This window comes from Hyperolius riggenbachi, chromosome 1, assembly GCF_040937935.1.
Source record: "Hyperolius riggenbachi isolate aHypRig1 chromosome 1, aHypRig1.pri, whole genome shotgun sequence".
Lineage (NCBI taxonomy): Eukaryota > Metazoa > Chordata > Amphibia > Anura > Hyperoliidae > Hyperolius > Hyperolius riggenbachi.
Genome location: NC_090646.1, coordinates 514637846 through 514655377, shown reverse-complemented (window position 1 = coordinate 514655377; position 17532 = coordinate 514637846). Strand labels below are relative to the sequence as shown.

The following is a 17532-nucleotide window of genomic DNA, read 5'->3' as shown; positions in this document are numbered from 1 at the left end:
CCCAATGAACTGTCTCGCTGTACATGTCTATACAGACATTTGTACGCCGGCCAAATCGCAGAGGATCCAGGCAGCGGTGGAGGACGGCGAGGGAGCAATCAACCTAGAGGGTGCTGGAGGATGCCCCAGATATGTGTATTTTTTTTTTAAATTCCCCCATCTCAGGTATACTTTAATCTGGCTATCTATGTGGGTGGGATATCTGAGCCATAGAATATGCTTGAAAGGACTTTAATTATAAGTACTGTCTACAAAACAGTCATTTTCAGCGCAGTCAGAATACAACGTCTGTGTGCTTTCTAGTTAGTATTTCAGTGACATGTTCTTACCATGTTGAATCCAAGTAGCTTTTGCAATAATCCGCTCCAGAGCTGGGGATCATAAACCTGATATTCCAAACTAAGCTCTGTTACCAGCCTCACTGCCTGAAATATAAGAAATCAACATATACATGGGATGTAGAATACCAGACAACTGATAGTTTGTATTTCTTCAAAAGACATTTATATTTTAATCTTATTGTGCACTAAATCTGCAAGGAACAATCCACTCTTGCGCAAGTACTTATACCGGTAGTACCAAAACATTAATGCTCAACTCATTTAAACTGAACATTGTTTTTATCATGGATAACAAATGAATATTGCACTTCACCTGAATTCTCTTATAATCACAACCAGACCAATAATCTCATGTTCTTGCATCACTGAGATTGCCCCATTGCAACAAATTTTACTGTTAGATCACTTATGCCATCCTGCCTGCTCTATCTGCTGCGTGCCTAAGGTGTCCTCTTATGCCATATAGGGTAGGGAGGGAGAAAGCACTAGACACCAGGAAACTGTGAAGGGGAGGTGGAGAGTCACTAGACAACTGTATAGGGAAGGGGAGGGGCCACTAGACACCAGGGGATTGTTTAAGGGTCAGAGGGGAACCACTAGACACCAGGAAACTGTATAAGGGAGGGAGGGAGCCACTAGACACCAAGGCACTATATATGGGAGGGAGGGGGAACCACTAAATTCCAGGGAACTGGAGGGATGGGGGGCATTAGACACCAGGGAACTATATAAGGGAGGGAGGTTGATCAGCGACTTGGTCCCAGAGTTCAATTCTGGCCTACTTTGTATTTGAGTTTAACACCCCTGACCTAGAGGGGAAAAATGCATGTAAGTAAGAAAACAGGAAAAGCGTGTAACATGTAGTGTACGTATACTATTTTTGGAGTTAGTTATGTGCTATTTTGTTTGTTCTATCGTATGCCTGTGGGTTTGGTGATCTGTGGAAACAACGCACCAGGTATCAGTTAGTTACTCTGATGTCAGTATCCAACTGAACCATCTTTATGCATGTTAAAAAAGACATTTATGTCACAGCTGCATGTTACTAAACCAGTAAAGAATTGCACACGTAAGAGTGAGCTGTATGCAGAGACAAGCCGCTAATGGAATTTTTCCCATGGATAGAAAAGTCTAGGGGTCATACAACAGGCACTGAAGGGCCTGGTCTGGACACCAGGACTTTAGATAAACAGTAGCAAGTAACTGCATTAGATATTAGCACAGCAGTTGTAGATTGATTTTATGTACACAAGATGATGCTATGCAAGAATCTCATAAGAGGGACAAGATTTACAATGCATGGGTTAAGGCCCCGTGTTAAGATATTTTAGACAGAATATCAGTGAGTTTATATTATGTGGTCAAAATTCTGAAGAAGCCTGCTCTATAACTTTAGTCACAATGACCTGTCAAAGGAGTGCGAGACATAGAAATAAACCCTCACGTGAATTAGACTCTCACGTAGAAATACATAGAACCTATACAAATGATACTGCACACAGAAGACATTAGATTGTACAATTTTGTTTTCTTACACCGCTCCCACTTCACCCCACCAAGCACAGGATCGGGTAGGAACTTTTGTCATAATTGGAACTTTTTATTTCCCATGATGTACAGCCGGATTCAATAAAGCTGTTTTATATAAGGAACTGCATGTGCCAATCCTGTCATTCTCCCACTGTGCAATATATATTTTGTATTTTCTGCGGATTTGAGCATGCTATCCTTGCCATCAAGCAACCCGATCAGTGTTACAGCCACCAATCTACAGTAATTGTACTGAACACTTGCGACTGCAGTGCCTGTTGTTTTCTCTACTTTTGTCTACAGTGGTAAATAGAGCAACTAGGAATATAAACAACATCTGTAGGCTATGAGTATGTCAGAACAAAAATAGTACATAAATGGCTTATCAGTTGGCTTCGGCAGGGAACTCATAAAACAAGTGAGTGAAGTACACAGATACAAGTATCCATAAACATTAGAAGGTTTTGTCAATGCTACATTTTTCTCACACAAGTACTCATTCTACACAGCATAAATGTTGCATGTGAACCTAAAAAAATGGCCTTGTCCTGTCTTAGCAAGTTAGATAAGAGAAACTGAAGAGAAGAATGGTTTAAAATTGTGGGAACTTCCGTTGTGTCATCGTCCTCACATTACCGTAATTTATCTGAACTCTTGGCAAGTCCATACATATTCTAGCTAAATCTCGGAGTCCATACATATTTATTCATGCACGAAGATACAGAGCAGAGAATTGGTGATTTAATTATTACAGCTGTGGTATAATGTCCTAATGTTGTCCAGCCATTGACACATTTTAAATGATCGAGTATAAATAATCTAAAATAATTGTTTAACTGGTTTTAAAAAACCACTGATTTGATTCAATCAAAAATGTTCTGCCTCTCATCCACTGAGAGTATTTGACTGAAAATGCAGCGATTATGAATATCTGCACGAGGAAGCGTATTTCCAGCCCTCTATAACTCCGCCTATAGAGGACTCTATTGGTGTATGCAGTGGTCACTCACCCTTGCATCAGTGTAATGATGCAAGTAGGTACTCGAGTACAAAATCTATGCAGTTTGCAGGCAGTGTAGTAATGTGTCTGTCTCAGGCACCCACTGCCTTGAGAATGTGGCTGCTTGGCAACAATAATTGCATAACTAACAACTTATCTTCAGAACACACAACAAACATTCCGCAGTGATGTACCTTGCCAGCAGTAAAGATTTTGCCAACTGTGTGTGTGGTGCCAAGGAAAAAGCGATTTCGGTGTATGAGACCTGATTGTGAGCCGGTGCCAAGTTTCGACCGGATTGCTCAAACGGTCCTGGAACAAACCATATGATGAAAGCGGCAGCACACCACTGGCTGCAAAAACGCTGCTGTGTATTGCAGAACAGGAGCACTACATGTTATGGACCGTAGTCCTTCATCAGGTGGTTATGCACCTGATGAAGGACTACGGTCCATAACATGTAGTGCTCCTGTTCCAAAATATACAGCAAAGTTTTTACAGCCAGTGGTGTGGCGTCTCTTTCGTCATATGGTTTGAACGATAAATCAAATTTAAAACAGAATCACAATAACCAAGATCACGATTTCGGAATAGTCAAAGCGGTGATTTCCGTGACGACGTCATTTCCACATGGGGAAGTTTGAATAAGCGGCTTCAAACTTCCCAAGTCCAGGCGCGTGCGCCCTGCAGCATCGGCAGTGTTGGACATACCTTCCGCATGAGTCGAATGCTGTCCGGCCTCTCTCACATGACACACAGGAAGTATGCCGTGCATTCCTGCAGGAGGCGAAGTGGATAGACTCGCATCGCTGGACTTGCGCTGGAAGGTATTTCCAGCACTGTACAGCTTGGGGGACAGAGAGAAACCAAGGTAGCACAAGAGAGACACAAAAGGGACACAGACAAAGGGGGCACAAAGAGAGACACAGTGGATGCACAAAGAGAGACAGGGGGCAGAGAGGCACAGAGAGGAAAAAAATGGGCACAGAGGGGGAACAAAGCTTGATTTGAAGGAAATCGTGAATCGAAATCGCAATTTCGGACAGAAATCGCTCAATTTCTTCCTCAAATCCCTCAGGCCTACCGCAGACTCTGTTGCCTTTGATATGATGAATGGCATGAAGACTCCCCTGACTTGCAGCAGACCCAGCACCCGAGCCATGAGCACTGTGTTATACTGCAATGCAAGGCTCATGTGTAATGGCTACAGAACGTGTTTAAAACGTTTCCACCTTATAACCTTTGAAGGACAAAAATATTTTGAAACGTACACATTACAAATATTCCTTCTGAATGCCCAATCCAATGATATTTAATGGTGTTATCCCATAAATGTATGCTGTGGTGGTTTAAACAATGCGATTTTAGCCCAGCCTGAAATTCTGCTTTAAAATACGTTAAAAAGTAATATTGGCTCACCCTTGCTTCATGGCTGTGGTTCTTCCAAAGGCCTTTAATCATTCCCTCTTTGGGACTGCTGTGAAAGGACTCTAGTGTATAGGGGATGTTCAGAATTTCAAACTCTGACAGGTAGATGCAGCACTTCAGGTAATACCTCAAAGGATTAAAGAAAATAATATTAGAAAAGTAAATACAACCAAACTTATTTGCAAGTCAAACTGTATTAGATTCTGAAAGCATGTACTGTATTACTTAACCTTTTCGGGACCATGTGAATGAGATCCTACGCCGCACTTGTGGCTGTTCTAGCCTGATACGGCGTAGGATCTACGCCGGCCCGCAGTTTCCGCTCCCGACGCGATTGTGCGCACCCGGAGGGGGAGATTAAGCTGTCATATGACAGCCGACATCTCCCCCGAGTGATCAGCAGCCATCGCGTATGGCTGCTGATCACATGATCACTACGATCGCCGTCCGATCGTAGGGATCAGTTTGACAGCTGCGGCGGCAGGGCAGAAAAGAAGAGGATCCACTCACCTCCCTGCCGTTCCCGCGACGATCGGCGCCCCCCACCGCTCTGGCCGGTATCTCTGCTCCGTCTGACGTCAGCGCCGGGTCCCGGCTTGATGACGTCATCAAGCCGCGACCCGGAACTGATCGTCAGACAGAACGGAGATGCCTGGAAGGTGAGTGAAGGCTGCTGGCAGAAGGGGGGTAAGGGACACAAAATCCCCCCATGGGGGGACACAAAACCAGCCAGCCACAGACAGGATCCGGCCGCCTGACCCCCCCTCCCGCGCAAAATGCCTGGTCCTTAAGGGGGGGTAGGCGGCCGGTCCCGAAAAGGTTAAAGAGAACCAGAGAAAAAAAGCCATCTCAGGTTCTATACTTACCTGGGGCTTGTTTAAGCCCCCTTGAGGCCACTCAGCCCCTTGCTTTCTCCCCAGGTGGCTCCTGTCACCCGCAATACTGCCCAAAAGCCTGGCCAAGTCACGCTTCATCGCACAAGCTTGGCCCAGCATGCTCTCATCCCTGGGAACGCTCTGCGCCTGTGCAGAATGCTCCCAGCTGCAGGAGCAGGACAAGGAGCACATCTGGCCGGGCCACGCAACAAAGCCAGGCTTTCGGGCAGTATTGTGGCTGACAGAAGCCATCCGGGTACAGCGAGGCACTGAGCGGCCGCAAGGAGGCTTAAGGAAGCCCCAGGTAAGTATGGTAACCTGGGATGGCTTTCATCTCAGGTAGACTTTAATGCTTGTCAACTGTGTTTAAAGCCATCTTTAAAGCTTGTGTTTCTTATTTGAAACATATCACAATTTGCAGTGCATACAGTTTTCTGAATTACAAGCATCATTTCTGCATTATTTATTACCTTATTACTAGGCTAGTTGTGTTTTGTAGTGCTGATTTCCTGTGTGAATGCCAGATACAGCTTGGCTGCACTGCAAAGCAGGGAGAAGCTAGGAGAGGTCACCAACCGGGTGATGTAACTGATGTTTCCATAAGGAATTTATCTGAAATAACTGCATTATCCCTTAGACTGCCAGTATTTTTTTTTTTAAAGCTACTCGCCTGTGCCAGCTACATGTTCCATAAACCACATTAGTCAGCAGGGATTGTGTTTGATGGCAAATAACTATGCTTTTATATAGAATTATGGTAATTATGATGACAATCTATGCAACTTGTAAATGGCTAATAAAATCTTGGAAGAATGAGATTAGTCCACTTTCAAGCTTCACAGATTTTCAGCAACATTTGCACAATTCTGCATCAATTTCTTTGCATATCTCTAGCTCTAATCCCCAACAGTGGAGTGTAGCGAAGTGTAATAAACCACATTAAGAACTAGAGAAGCAACATCCATGAATCCAATAGGCTATCATACCTATACTCCAAAAAGCTAATGATTTATAGATTGATATTGTAAAATATAAGACATTTTATTCATAACTGAAAATCAATAAAAACTGAAAAATGGAATCCAAAAACTAAAAGCAGAAAACGAAATGCGGAAAACAAAAAGCGAAATGTGGAAAACTTAATGCAGAAATTCAGCCGTTTTGGGCAGGCAGAAGTCGTTTTGGCAGAAAATATCTTTAGACACTCTCGGCACATAGAGATGGCAATTATGAAAAGTCTAAAGATGTTGGCGGCAGTCTAAGGGTTAAATACACAAAACTGTGTAAGCAATGGCATAGCCCGTAATAACAGTTAGACAATTCTCCAACAAAATACATAAATTAGGCCCCTCCTCAACAATATAGGCTGCCAAAAAAATTCTGGTTGTTTTAGGGCTAGGCTGTTGGTGTTTTGTTTGTGAATTGGATTTCTGCCTTGTGCACCTGATGTAAATCCTACAATTTGCACCCAAAGCACGGAAGACTCAAGAATAAAGAGTGATACTGTTATTTACTATACTGTGTGATTGGTTTCATAAAAAGGCCATATTAACAGTTGCCAACAACTAAAAACTAGGGAAGGAAAACTAGGACTTTAAAATACACGTTTCACGAAAAAAATAAGTTAAAGATGACAGACTGCCTTGGCTATACTCCCAAACTTCACGAATGAACTTTTCACATTGTTGTACTAACTGCCATTTGGAAATAAGCTGTAAGAGCCAGTGAGAATGTATGTCTTCTCCAAGATGCAGATAGTTATAGCAGGTGAAAAACAGGTAATCTATTTCACTTACTTGACTTGGTCTATAGGTTTTTTGACTAGCGACACCACAGTTTCTGTGTCAGCCAAATGGATCAGACACTGAAAAGCTCGACTTCTGTGTGCAAATGTCAACTTAGTTTCACTAATGGGCTGTTAATAAAAAGAAAATCTTCAGTAAAAAAACTGTTACTCATAGATAACCACATACAAGCAAACTAGAACAATAACAACATATAAAAGTAGTATGTAAGATAAAAAGAATGAACGTGTTGCATTAGGTTCTGAAGCACACTGGAGGTTCAGAGAAGGGACTGTCATAATTGGCTTCACCATCCCAAATACTGCTGAGATAAGGGCGATCAGCACAGGATGGAAAGCTGTATTTATAAGCATAACATCTGAAGCAGAACTGCAACTGATGAGAGACTGAAAACAGTGATATAGGGAAAATTATGTTTGCAGGCAGTGCCGTGTTCTAGAGGATATAAGACTCATGCTGCCCTGCTACAGGAAATCTGCTGAACTCTGCTCCTGTTTTTAAATTCCTCTCTGAGTGATAGTCTAGAAAAATGGCCCCAATAGTAACTAAAGTTGGAAGTCAGGGTGAAAGCCTTATTTACAGAAGCAAAGCAAAGTAAAATTATGCAAAAACCAAAGACTTGTGCTGGATTATTAACAGAATAACATTCACTATACAAAATGCAGAGATGGGAAAGTTCATGGTTTGGACTTAAAGGGATACTGTAGGGGGGTCGGGGGAAAATGAGCTGAACTTACCCGGGGCTTCTAATGGTCCCCCGCAGACATCCTGTGCCCGAGCAGCCGCTCACCGATGCTCCGGCCCCGCCTCCGGTTCACTTCTGGAATTTCTGACTTTAAAGTCAGAAACCACTGCGCCTGCGTTGCCGTGTCCTCGATCCCGCTGATGTCATCAAGAGCGCACAGCGCAGGCCCAGTATGGTCTGTGTCTGCGCAGTACACTCCTGGTGACATCAGCGGGAGCGAGGACACGGCAACGCAGGCGCAGTGGTTTTCTGACTTTCAGAAATTCAGAAGTGAACCGGAGGCGGGGCCGGAGAATTGGGGAGTGGCTGCACCAACACAGGATGTCTGCGGGGGACCATTAGAAGCCCCGGGTAAGTTCAACTCATTTTCCCCCGACCCCCCTACAGTATCCCTTTAATGTCCATACTCTCGTCTAACTGCATCACTACAAACATGTTTTTTTTTTTTTTAACAGGACCCGGACTCTTGCAAAGCACACAATGCCAAGAGTGACGTCATAGTAAAGCGCCCTTGGCTCTTTGCTTTCGGACATTTTCCCCCCTTACACTCACCATCCAACTGCCCCCGCCACCTTCCAGAACCTGTGTGAGCCAAACCAATTCCGAGTACCTTTGTACTTGGCGAAATAAATAATTCTGATTCTGAAAAGTCTTTATTTTACATATAGCTGCTGAAGAAATGCACTTCTCTGTGTTCTGTGTTTGTTTAGGCAAATAAACCTGTCTAATTAATTCCTATTAGCAACTTCTCCCATACAGCAAACACTGAGGCTTAACCCTTTTTAGCGTTCCCCATAGTGAAACGTCAGGGTTTTGTTTTGTGTTTTTTTTGGTTGGAGGGGGGGTTAGGTTCATAAAATGTAATGAAGACTTTTTTCCCCATAAGGGTTATCACGCTGTGGCTGATGCTAGAGCAGAGAGGAAATTCTCAGTTCAGTTGCACTGTAACCATCATACTATTCAGTGTTCTGCTAAGCTTTATAAATGACTGTACTCTGCAGAAGCATTCCTTATGTTAAATAATGGATGAGAAAAAAAGACCTTGGCCCAATAGAAATTAACTTTTTCTACTAAGTTTTCTCCTAGTAGATCATTTTTCATTATCACTTTAAAATACTGGTAACTTTGAAGCACTTTGCCACTGCAAATATATCAAAAAGTAGTTGAAAAAATACTCAAACACAATTACGGCATTTTCAATATTTGTCCTTGCTTTCTGGTGGTTAAAAAGCATTTTATTGACAAGGTATGGATGAAAGCTACGGGAACCTCGATTGCCTGCAACCCCATTATCCCCACTGGCATTGTTTGGGAGAAAAGCATTTCATCTAAATACAAATCAATATTTTGATTTGGATATCTATTGTAAATGCCATAGTTTTACCAGATTTTTAGTAGATTCGATATTGTTTTAAATTCATCATCTAATTTGTTAAAAGCATTGTGTAGTGTATGCCTACATTTATGATCCATACATTCTGCACAATCATATCTGAACTGTACCAAAAACCCTTCGTATCTATAGATAGTTATACCTGAAATGTAACTTAAAGCACTTACGGAGGTTGTAGACGTTGCAATTGCATATAGCATTCTTGAACTGAAGTCTATAGGATATGGCTGGAGGAGATATATAACTCTGTAAACAAAAAATAGGTGAACCATTATATAGAACAAAAAGTCAACTAAATCTGTGATGTGTTACTCTGAATGTGTGTTAGTGGCCCACTGGACTGAAAAGGGTATAGGACATTGGCAGTTCAGATACAAAAGTGAAATTCCACTTTTGTGACTATCGGCAGCAGGCATGCCACGGACAGTCAGGTCCGCAGCAACGGTCAATGGATTTGTTTCTTAATTATCCAAAAACACAACACATAAGTGACAGAAAGACTTACATGTTTTAGGATTAAAGTGACACCAAAGCGAAAATATACTTATAAGATAATTAACTGTACAGGGAGTGCAGAATTATTAGGCATGTTGTATTTTTGAGGAATAATTTTATTATTGAACAACAACTATGTTCTCAATGAACCCAAAAAAACTCATTAATATCAAAGCTGAATATTTTTGAAAGTAGTTTTTAGTTTGTTTTTAGTTTTAGCTATTTTAGGGGGATATCTGTGTTTGCAAAAAACAAATATATACCCAATTCATTTATTTTTACCAGTGAAACCAATATAACATATAACAGGTGAACAAGGAGGCCATGTCATTAGTTTTTCTTCTTTTATACCCTTTGTTGCCAGCCACGCTGTGGAGTACTTGGACGCGTGTGATGGAGCATTGTCCTGCATGAAAATCATGTTTTTCTTGAAGGATGCAGACTTCTTCCTGTACCACTGCTTGAAGGTGTCTTCCAGAAACTGGCAGTAGGACTGGGAGTTGAGCTTGACACCATCCTCAACCTGAAAAGGCCCCACAAGCTCATCTTTGATGATACCAGCCCAAACCAGTACTCCACCTTCACCTTGCTGGCGTCTCAGTCGGACTGGAGCTCTCTGCCCTTTACCAAGCCATCCATCTGGCCCATCAAGACTCACTCTCATTTCATCAGTCCATAAAACCTTAGAAAAATCAGTCTTGAGATATTTCTTGGCCCAGTCTTGACGTTTCAGCTTGTGTGTCTTTTTCAGTGGTGGTCGTCTTTCAGCCTTTCTTACCTTGGCCATGTCTCTGAGTATTGCACACCTTGTGCTTTTGGGCACTCCAGTGATGTTGCAGCTCTGAAATATGGCCAAACGGGTGGCAAATGGCATCTTGGCAGCTGCACGCTTGACTTTTCTCAGTTCATGGGCAGTTATTTTGCGCCTTGGTTTTTCCACACGCTTCTTATGACCCTGTTGACTATTTTGAATGAAACGCTTGATTGTTCGATGATCACGCTTCAGAAGCTTTGCAATTTTAAGAGTGCTGCATCCCTCTGCAAGATATCTCACTATTTTTGACTTTTCTGAGCCTGTCAAGTCCTTCTTTTGACCCATTTTGCCAAAGGAAAGGAAGTTGCCTAATAATTATGCACACCTGATATAGGCTGTTGATGTCATTAGACCACACCCCTTCTCATTACAGAGATGCACATCACCTAATATGCTTAATTGGTAGTAGGCTTTCGAGCCTATACAGCTTGGAGTAAGACAACATGCATAAAGAGGATGATGTGGTCAAAATACTCATTTGCCTAATAATTCTGCACTCCCTGTATTTGTTGTATTGGATAATGAAAAAATCATTAGTAGCAAAGAAAAGTATGATATTTTTATTTTCTGTTATATAGTTATAGTTATTTTGGTTGAAAAAAGACATACGTCCATCGAGTTCAACCAGTACAAAGTACAACTCCAGCCTGCTCCCTCACATATCCCTGTTGATCCAGAGGAAGGCGAAAAAACCCTTACAAGGCATGGTCCAATTAGCCCCAAAAGGGAAAAATTCCTTCCCGACTCCAGATGGCAATCAGATAAAATCCCTGGATCAACATCATTAGGCATTACCTAGTAATTGTAGCCATGGATGTCTTTCAACGCAAGGAAAGCATCTAAGCCCCCTTTAAATGCAGGTATAGAGTTTCCCATAACGACTTCCTGTGGCATTCCACATCTTAATCACTCTTACTGTAAAAAACCCTTTCCTGAATAAATGGCTAAAACGTTTTTCCTCCGTGCGCAGATCATGTCCTCTAGTCCTTTGAGAAGGCCTAGGGACAAAAAGCTCATCTGCCAAGCTATTATATTGCCCTCTGATGTATTTATACATGTTAATTAGATCCCCTCTAAGCTTTATTTAAAACACAATTTAACAATAATAAGGACAGGAAACCTGTTCTGCCCTAACACTGTCCATGGGCAATTCTCTCAAAAATCTACTGTAGTCACCCAATATGCTGTCAGCGAGTTATCATCAGTCATTGACAGCGTATTAGATAACTGCAGTACATTAGTGAGAGAATTCTGGAGGACTCCTGCATACCCATGGACAATGTTAAACAACACTGGAAGAAATCAGCAAGGACAATGCTCTATGGCTGATGGGTGCATGCAATAGTGACATGTATGGGTCTGGGTCTAGAGGACCCATGTAGGGGTGCCAGCAGCAGTGGAGGATCTGAACGGATGACAGCGAGTGATATAATTTGCAAAACATATGCGGTGATACTGTTTGTTAGGCTTTTTATTGATTCTGTCAGCATCTAATTTGTGTAACCGGACCCTAAAAGTCTTGCAGGACCCAAACTTGTGTTGCGTTTCTTAGAATGGATCTGTTTCAAACGGACTAATGTGAATGGATTCTATTGCTTTGGTCCATTCTATTTACCGTAGTTAAACTAAACTGAACATATTTATTTGTATTGTGAACCAAATCTTAGTGCTATGCACATAGACATGTCAAATAAAAGATAACTATACACACTAGCTGTCAATTCATTAAACACTGTAAAACATTTAGGAGTACAGTACTGTGACAGTTGTGCTACTTCTTATTGCAGGTAGGATACCAGGTCTTTTGCACTTAATACTTTATTATTATTAATATGACTATAGGTACTGAGTATATAATATATACAATTGATAATTCTTGAGAAAGCCCATCTGATCATCTCGTTGTGCACCCCCAACCATGGCTGTAGGACAACAGCCAGTAGCTTGTGCACAACTACATGTTTGCAACCACTACCCATTTAGGCAGATGCTACAGTTTCACGTAGACAACTCACTGATTACAAGTAATCACAGCAAATACAGTACATAAAACTGAATAGGATGTACATTTTAAACAGCACCAACAACGTTTGCCAGGTTGCTTTAGTAAGCACTAAATAATTTTACTTGTTGAAGTATTTATGTATCTGACCGATCTACAGTAACTACTAGGTTACCACACAAAGAGCGAACCTTTAAATAAAGTAGAATCCCTTTATAGTAAACTCCAAAGCACCAGGGAAAGTAGTTTACTATATCAGACTTGGTCATACATTGTGTATTTTATACAGATGCATTTGCTTGGACCTAAGGACTGAGTTTACTATATCCAGAGGTTTACTATATCAGAGTTTACTATAACAAGATTCTACTGTATATACTATGATACAAATCACCATCAGTAACTGTCCTGCATAAACTGTCACCATTTGCGGAGAGAACAGAGATATCCAAGATGACACACATACCTGCTAAGGTCTTCATCCCCTTGTACATCACCAAACACATCTTTATCCTTCTGAAAAGCAAAAACTATATTAAGAGTTGGACAACGAAAATATTACATAAATTAAATTGTTCACGCAACATTAATCACAAGATATTATTGGATGCAAGATATAATAAAAATACAAGTTGTTGATTTCTTACATGATTATATGGGCTCTCCTGGTTCTCTGGATAGTAACACAGGCATCCTAAACTTGACAGACTACGATACATCTATTATTAATGAGGCCTTTTTCAAAGAAACCTTTTTTTGCTGCTAAGCAATGTGTGGCCGTCATGTGGCTATCAGCCATCTGCTCCTCGTTTTGAAGACAGAAAAGGTAAAACTAAAAACTCTCTTCCCTATAAAAAAATTTAGTGTTCTAACATAGAAATTGTCCCTCTCCCCTTTCTTTCTTACACCTCTCTAGTCTTTTTTCCAGCGGCACTGGTTGGTACTGACATGTACATTATTATCCGTAACTACATGCAATCTTGATGTATCCATTTATACATATATTTACTATTATGTACTGCTGTTCATCTTCTAAACCATTTTATGTACATATAATATGATTATATGCTGTTGCCATGATGTCTTGTTATGCATTAACTTTCTCATACTGGAAAACAGTGCTGCCATTTCTGTATCTGTATCTATATCTTGTTTACTTTTAAAAAATAAAACTGATTTGTTAAAAAAAAAAAAAAAAGAAAGAAATTGTCCCTCTAAATTCAAAAAAAGTTTGGGACAGATGGTTAACAAACCCTAATTTATGAATTATTTCTCAACTCTGTAAAGTTTGGGTCAACTTAATTACCCTTCTTTATCCCTCTCATGTACTCTCTTACATATGATTTCCCCCATAAAGTGCTTAACAACATATACAGTATGTGCAAGAGTCTAACCATATGAGATGTCATTATTCTGCTCCTTTTTATGTAATCTATGTTGGTTTTCGAAGTATTCCATATTCTGTTTTCCACAATGTGCTAACATGTACTTTCCATATGTCAAACTTTTGGTCAATAAAAAAAAATACATATAATAAAAACATATAGAAATAATTCAAATATCAGCCTCAAGGAAGTAGGACTTCTTATTGTTCATAAGTCACTGCATTCCTTGCTAAATACCAACAAAAACAAATGAACTCCAAGGGCTCGTTCACACTGGAGGCGTTTTTATCCTTTTTTCACACACGGGCGATTCCACCTCAATGGAAGGTATAGGAGAAACGCAAAACGCTCACAAAATCGCTTTGTGCAGCAATTGCGTTCGTGTTTTTAGGAATAAATACATTGCATTTTTTCACTACCCAACGTCAGTCAGGAAGTGAACTCTTTGAACCCGGAAAAAAATAAATACAATCGCTGGCAAAACCGCTTAGAAAAACGATTTTACAAAAAAGCCACGCGCAGGTAATCGCCAGGAATCGGAAAAAAATAAACCTCAAAAAACGCCCCCAACGCGAACAGCCACGCGATCGGAACGCAATGTTAATGGAGAATTATACTAATACTGGGTTGGTTCTCCCTGGAAAATAAACCAAATTATTTGTGGCAGGGATTCCACAAGCTGCTGGAAACCAATGTTAGTTACCTGGTAACATCCTTTTTAGTAACCTCCAGGACAGGTCCACCACGAGAACGACAGGCTCCTCCCAGGAACAGGAAACGTCCAGATAGAGTACTCTATAAATCTTTGTCCAACCCCTTGATCCTCAGTCAATTCCAAGTACTGTTCCTAAAAACAAAGGGGTTTTAATATTCATACTGCATATACATATACTTTTCTTGTACTTATATACACATATAAATCCTTTACTCGGGTGGGTTACGGACCTGTCCTGGAGGTTACTAAAAAGGATGTTACCAGGTAACTAACATTGGTTTTTCCATTAACCTCCAGGACAGGTCCACAACGAGAAGATGAGCAAGAATCTTACCAATTTTGGGTGGGCTGACTGCCTGCAGGATTTTCCTTCTAAATGACTGCTGCCTTGCAGACATCAGGTTCATTCTGTAGTGTCTAGAGAAGGCGCTTAGACTTAAACATGTAGCCGCTCTGCAGATTTCTTCTGGCGTAGCACCCGCTCTGTAAGCCCATGAAGTGGCTGCTGCTCTGGCTGAATGGGCACTAACTGTATTTAACACAGTATTTCCTGTAATCCTATAGGCTTCCTCTATGCATCGTTTTACCCATTTAGCTATAGATCCTTTTGACATCTTTCCGCCTCTTGTAGCACCTGAAGTGTTGACTAGCAAGGCTCTAGAACTCCTAAACTCCGCTACCCTCTCTAAGTAGCATATAAGACATCTTCTGACATCTAACCCCGGCTCTTCTTCAAATAACGGTAATAGATCCTTAAATATTATACAAAAAGGTTCGTCGCAACATAGGGCCTCTAACTTATTCACCCGTCTAGCCGAGGTAATAGCTATGAGAATACAATCTTCATTGTTAGGAGTCTGAAGGGAATTTATGATATGGGTTCAAAGGGCTCTATTTTCAATACCTTCAAAACTAAGGATACATCCCAACTTTCCTATTTACCATAGGTTTCCTTTCTACTGATTTAAAATATTGGATGATAAGGGGTCCTTTGCTAACCCTACCTCCCGAAAGGTAGATATTCCCACTACCTGTACCTTTAAGGTACTTAATGACATATTCTTTGCTACATCATCCTGTAGAAACCCTAAAACAGTCGGTACTTATTCACCCTTGAACCCTGACTCTTCCTGCCACATATTGAAGGTTTTCCAATATCTTAAGTATATTTTCCTTGTCCCTTCTTCCTACAGTCTAACAAGGTACTGATGACCCTCACTTAAACTCCCTTTATCCTTAGAGGGGACTTCTCAGAAGCCAGGCTGACAGGTTTAGATTTGTAAAATCCCTGGAATCAGTTGGATTGGTGGAAACGCATAACCCTTGTCGAATATTCCCTCATTTGGATTCAAGGAGTAAAGCCTCCTGCACTTTGCTGTGTTAATCAATGCCGAGGTTTTTGCGTTTACCTTGATGTTCTCGGCTGCTGCGTCAATTATATAGTCTGTGGCCTTGGAAACTACTTCTAATGATTCTAGAATCTCCTGCTTAGAAGCTCCTCACCTGCAGCACCTGGGGTTCACAGCCGGTCTCCCATGCAGCTACTAACCAGGCCTGAAGCCGCTTAGCCTCCACGATCTGACTAGAGCGGCGCTTTCGGCTTAGTGTGGCCGCAGGCCTTATATACCATAGCTGGGATCTGAACCCAGTATGCAGTGTGTAGTAGCTAGTAGGTAACTGTCTTAACCTCTAGACCATGAACCACACTACCTTTTTAATTACTCAAAGGACCAGAGCTGCAGCCACTAGGGCATGCTCTATAGGCAGTAGCAGTGTTAGGAAGACTTGCCTAAGGTCTCCTACTGAATAGGTGCTGGCTTACTGAACAGACAGAGCTGAGATCTGAACTCTGGTCTCCTTTGTCAGAGGCAGCACCCTTATCCATTACACCATGCAGCCACTGCTTCCCATAGAGATATAACTCTTGCTACACATGTTGTAGCTGCTGCTGGTCTAAAATTTTCACCTGCTGCTGTCCAGGCCTTTTTAAGGCAATTCTACTTCCTTATCTTGTGGATCTTTCAGATACCCCAGATCCTCCAAGGACAATTTGTTGTCTTTATTAACCTGTGAGAATGCTGCATCAAGCTTGGGACATCTATCCCAAGTCTTAACATCTTTTTACTTTTATGTTTAATAGGCTGAGACTCAGCATTTGGTATCTCCACGGTCGGCATGGACGTACTCGTACCTGTAATTACTGCCTCTGTTGCTGGGGGGATAGCAGAGGCAAATACTTCTCTTAATGATTTAATTTTAACAAGCTGACAAGCAACAATTTAACAAGCTGACACATCATTGCATTCCAGCGGATCTGGAGGTGTGTTTAGCTTCCAAGGGTACAATGGTTAATTTGCATATATTCAGCAGTGGTGCTCTGGGAGACATCTCGAGCTCACTCCAACCTGAATTATCGCAAATTCTTTCTGTTTTAGGAAAGCAAATTTTTGTTTGATTTAATTGTGTCAGCCATTTCTCTTTTAACAGCTGACATTAATTCTTCCTTTAAACCCCCTGATTGTTCCTGTATTAGTTTTACTAAACAAGGTTGGCAAAACTGCTTATTATAATTATGGGCCATTTTTGCATCACAGAGCGGGCACCGCCTTCTTGGCCTTGTCGGCTCAGTAGACTCCGGGCCCTATAATAACAATCAAACAACAAAAATAATGTCATCCCTCTTTCTCAAACCAAAAGGGAAAAAAACACCCTGGTGCACAAATATCAAGAGTGATAACAACCCTGAGACCAGAAAAAAGAAGGAACATGTATAGAGATATCATATACATATAATCCATCTGAAATCTATAATATATATAATTTCTTTGCATATAGTAGTCAAGGGAATATATCATAAAGGCCAATCATATAACTGTTATGTTGCCCATACCCTAATGGTTTACACATATATCTATGAGGTCTTAATATCCCAACATATATATACACATCTCCGTATATCTCCCCGAATAATCTGTACCAGCATTCTATTCTATGCATAGTTATA

The 17532-nt window shown here is 41.1% G+C and overlaps 1 protein-coding gene and 1 pseudogene across 1 annotated transcript in view; both read right to left on the bottom strand.

Moving 5' to 3' along the window:
* KNTC1 (kinetochore associated 1) overlaps nucleotides 1-17532 on the bottom strand; it is a 177542-nt gene that overhangs the window by 14599 nt on the left and 145411 nt on the right. The window contains exons 52-56 of the mRNA XM_068244149.1: nucleotides 12895-12944; nucleotides 9285-9363; nucleotides 6971-7089; nucleotides 4291-4426; nucleotides 330-425 (exon numbers count right to left, since the gene is read on the bottom strand). Coding sequence (XP_068100250.1) covers nucleotides 330-425; nucleotides 4291-4426; nucleotides 6971-7089; nucleotides 9285-9363; nucleotides 12895-12944 — 480 coding nt within the window. The remainder of the gene's footprint in view (nucleotides 1-329; nucleotides 426-4290; nucleotides 4427-6970; nucleotides 7090-9284; nucleotides 9364-12894; nucleotides 12945-17532) is intronic.
* On the bottom strand, nucleotides 16029-16146 carry LOC137533171 (5S ribosomal RNA; annotated as a pseudogene).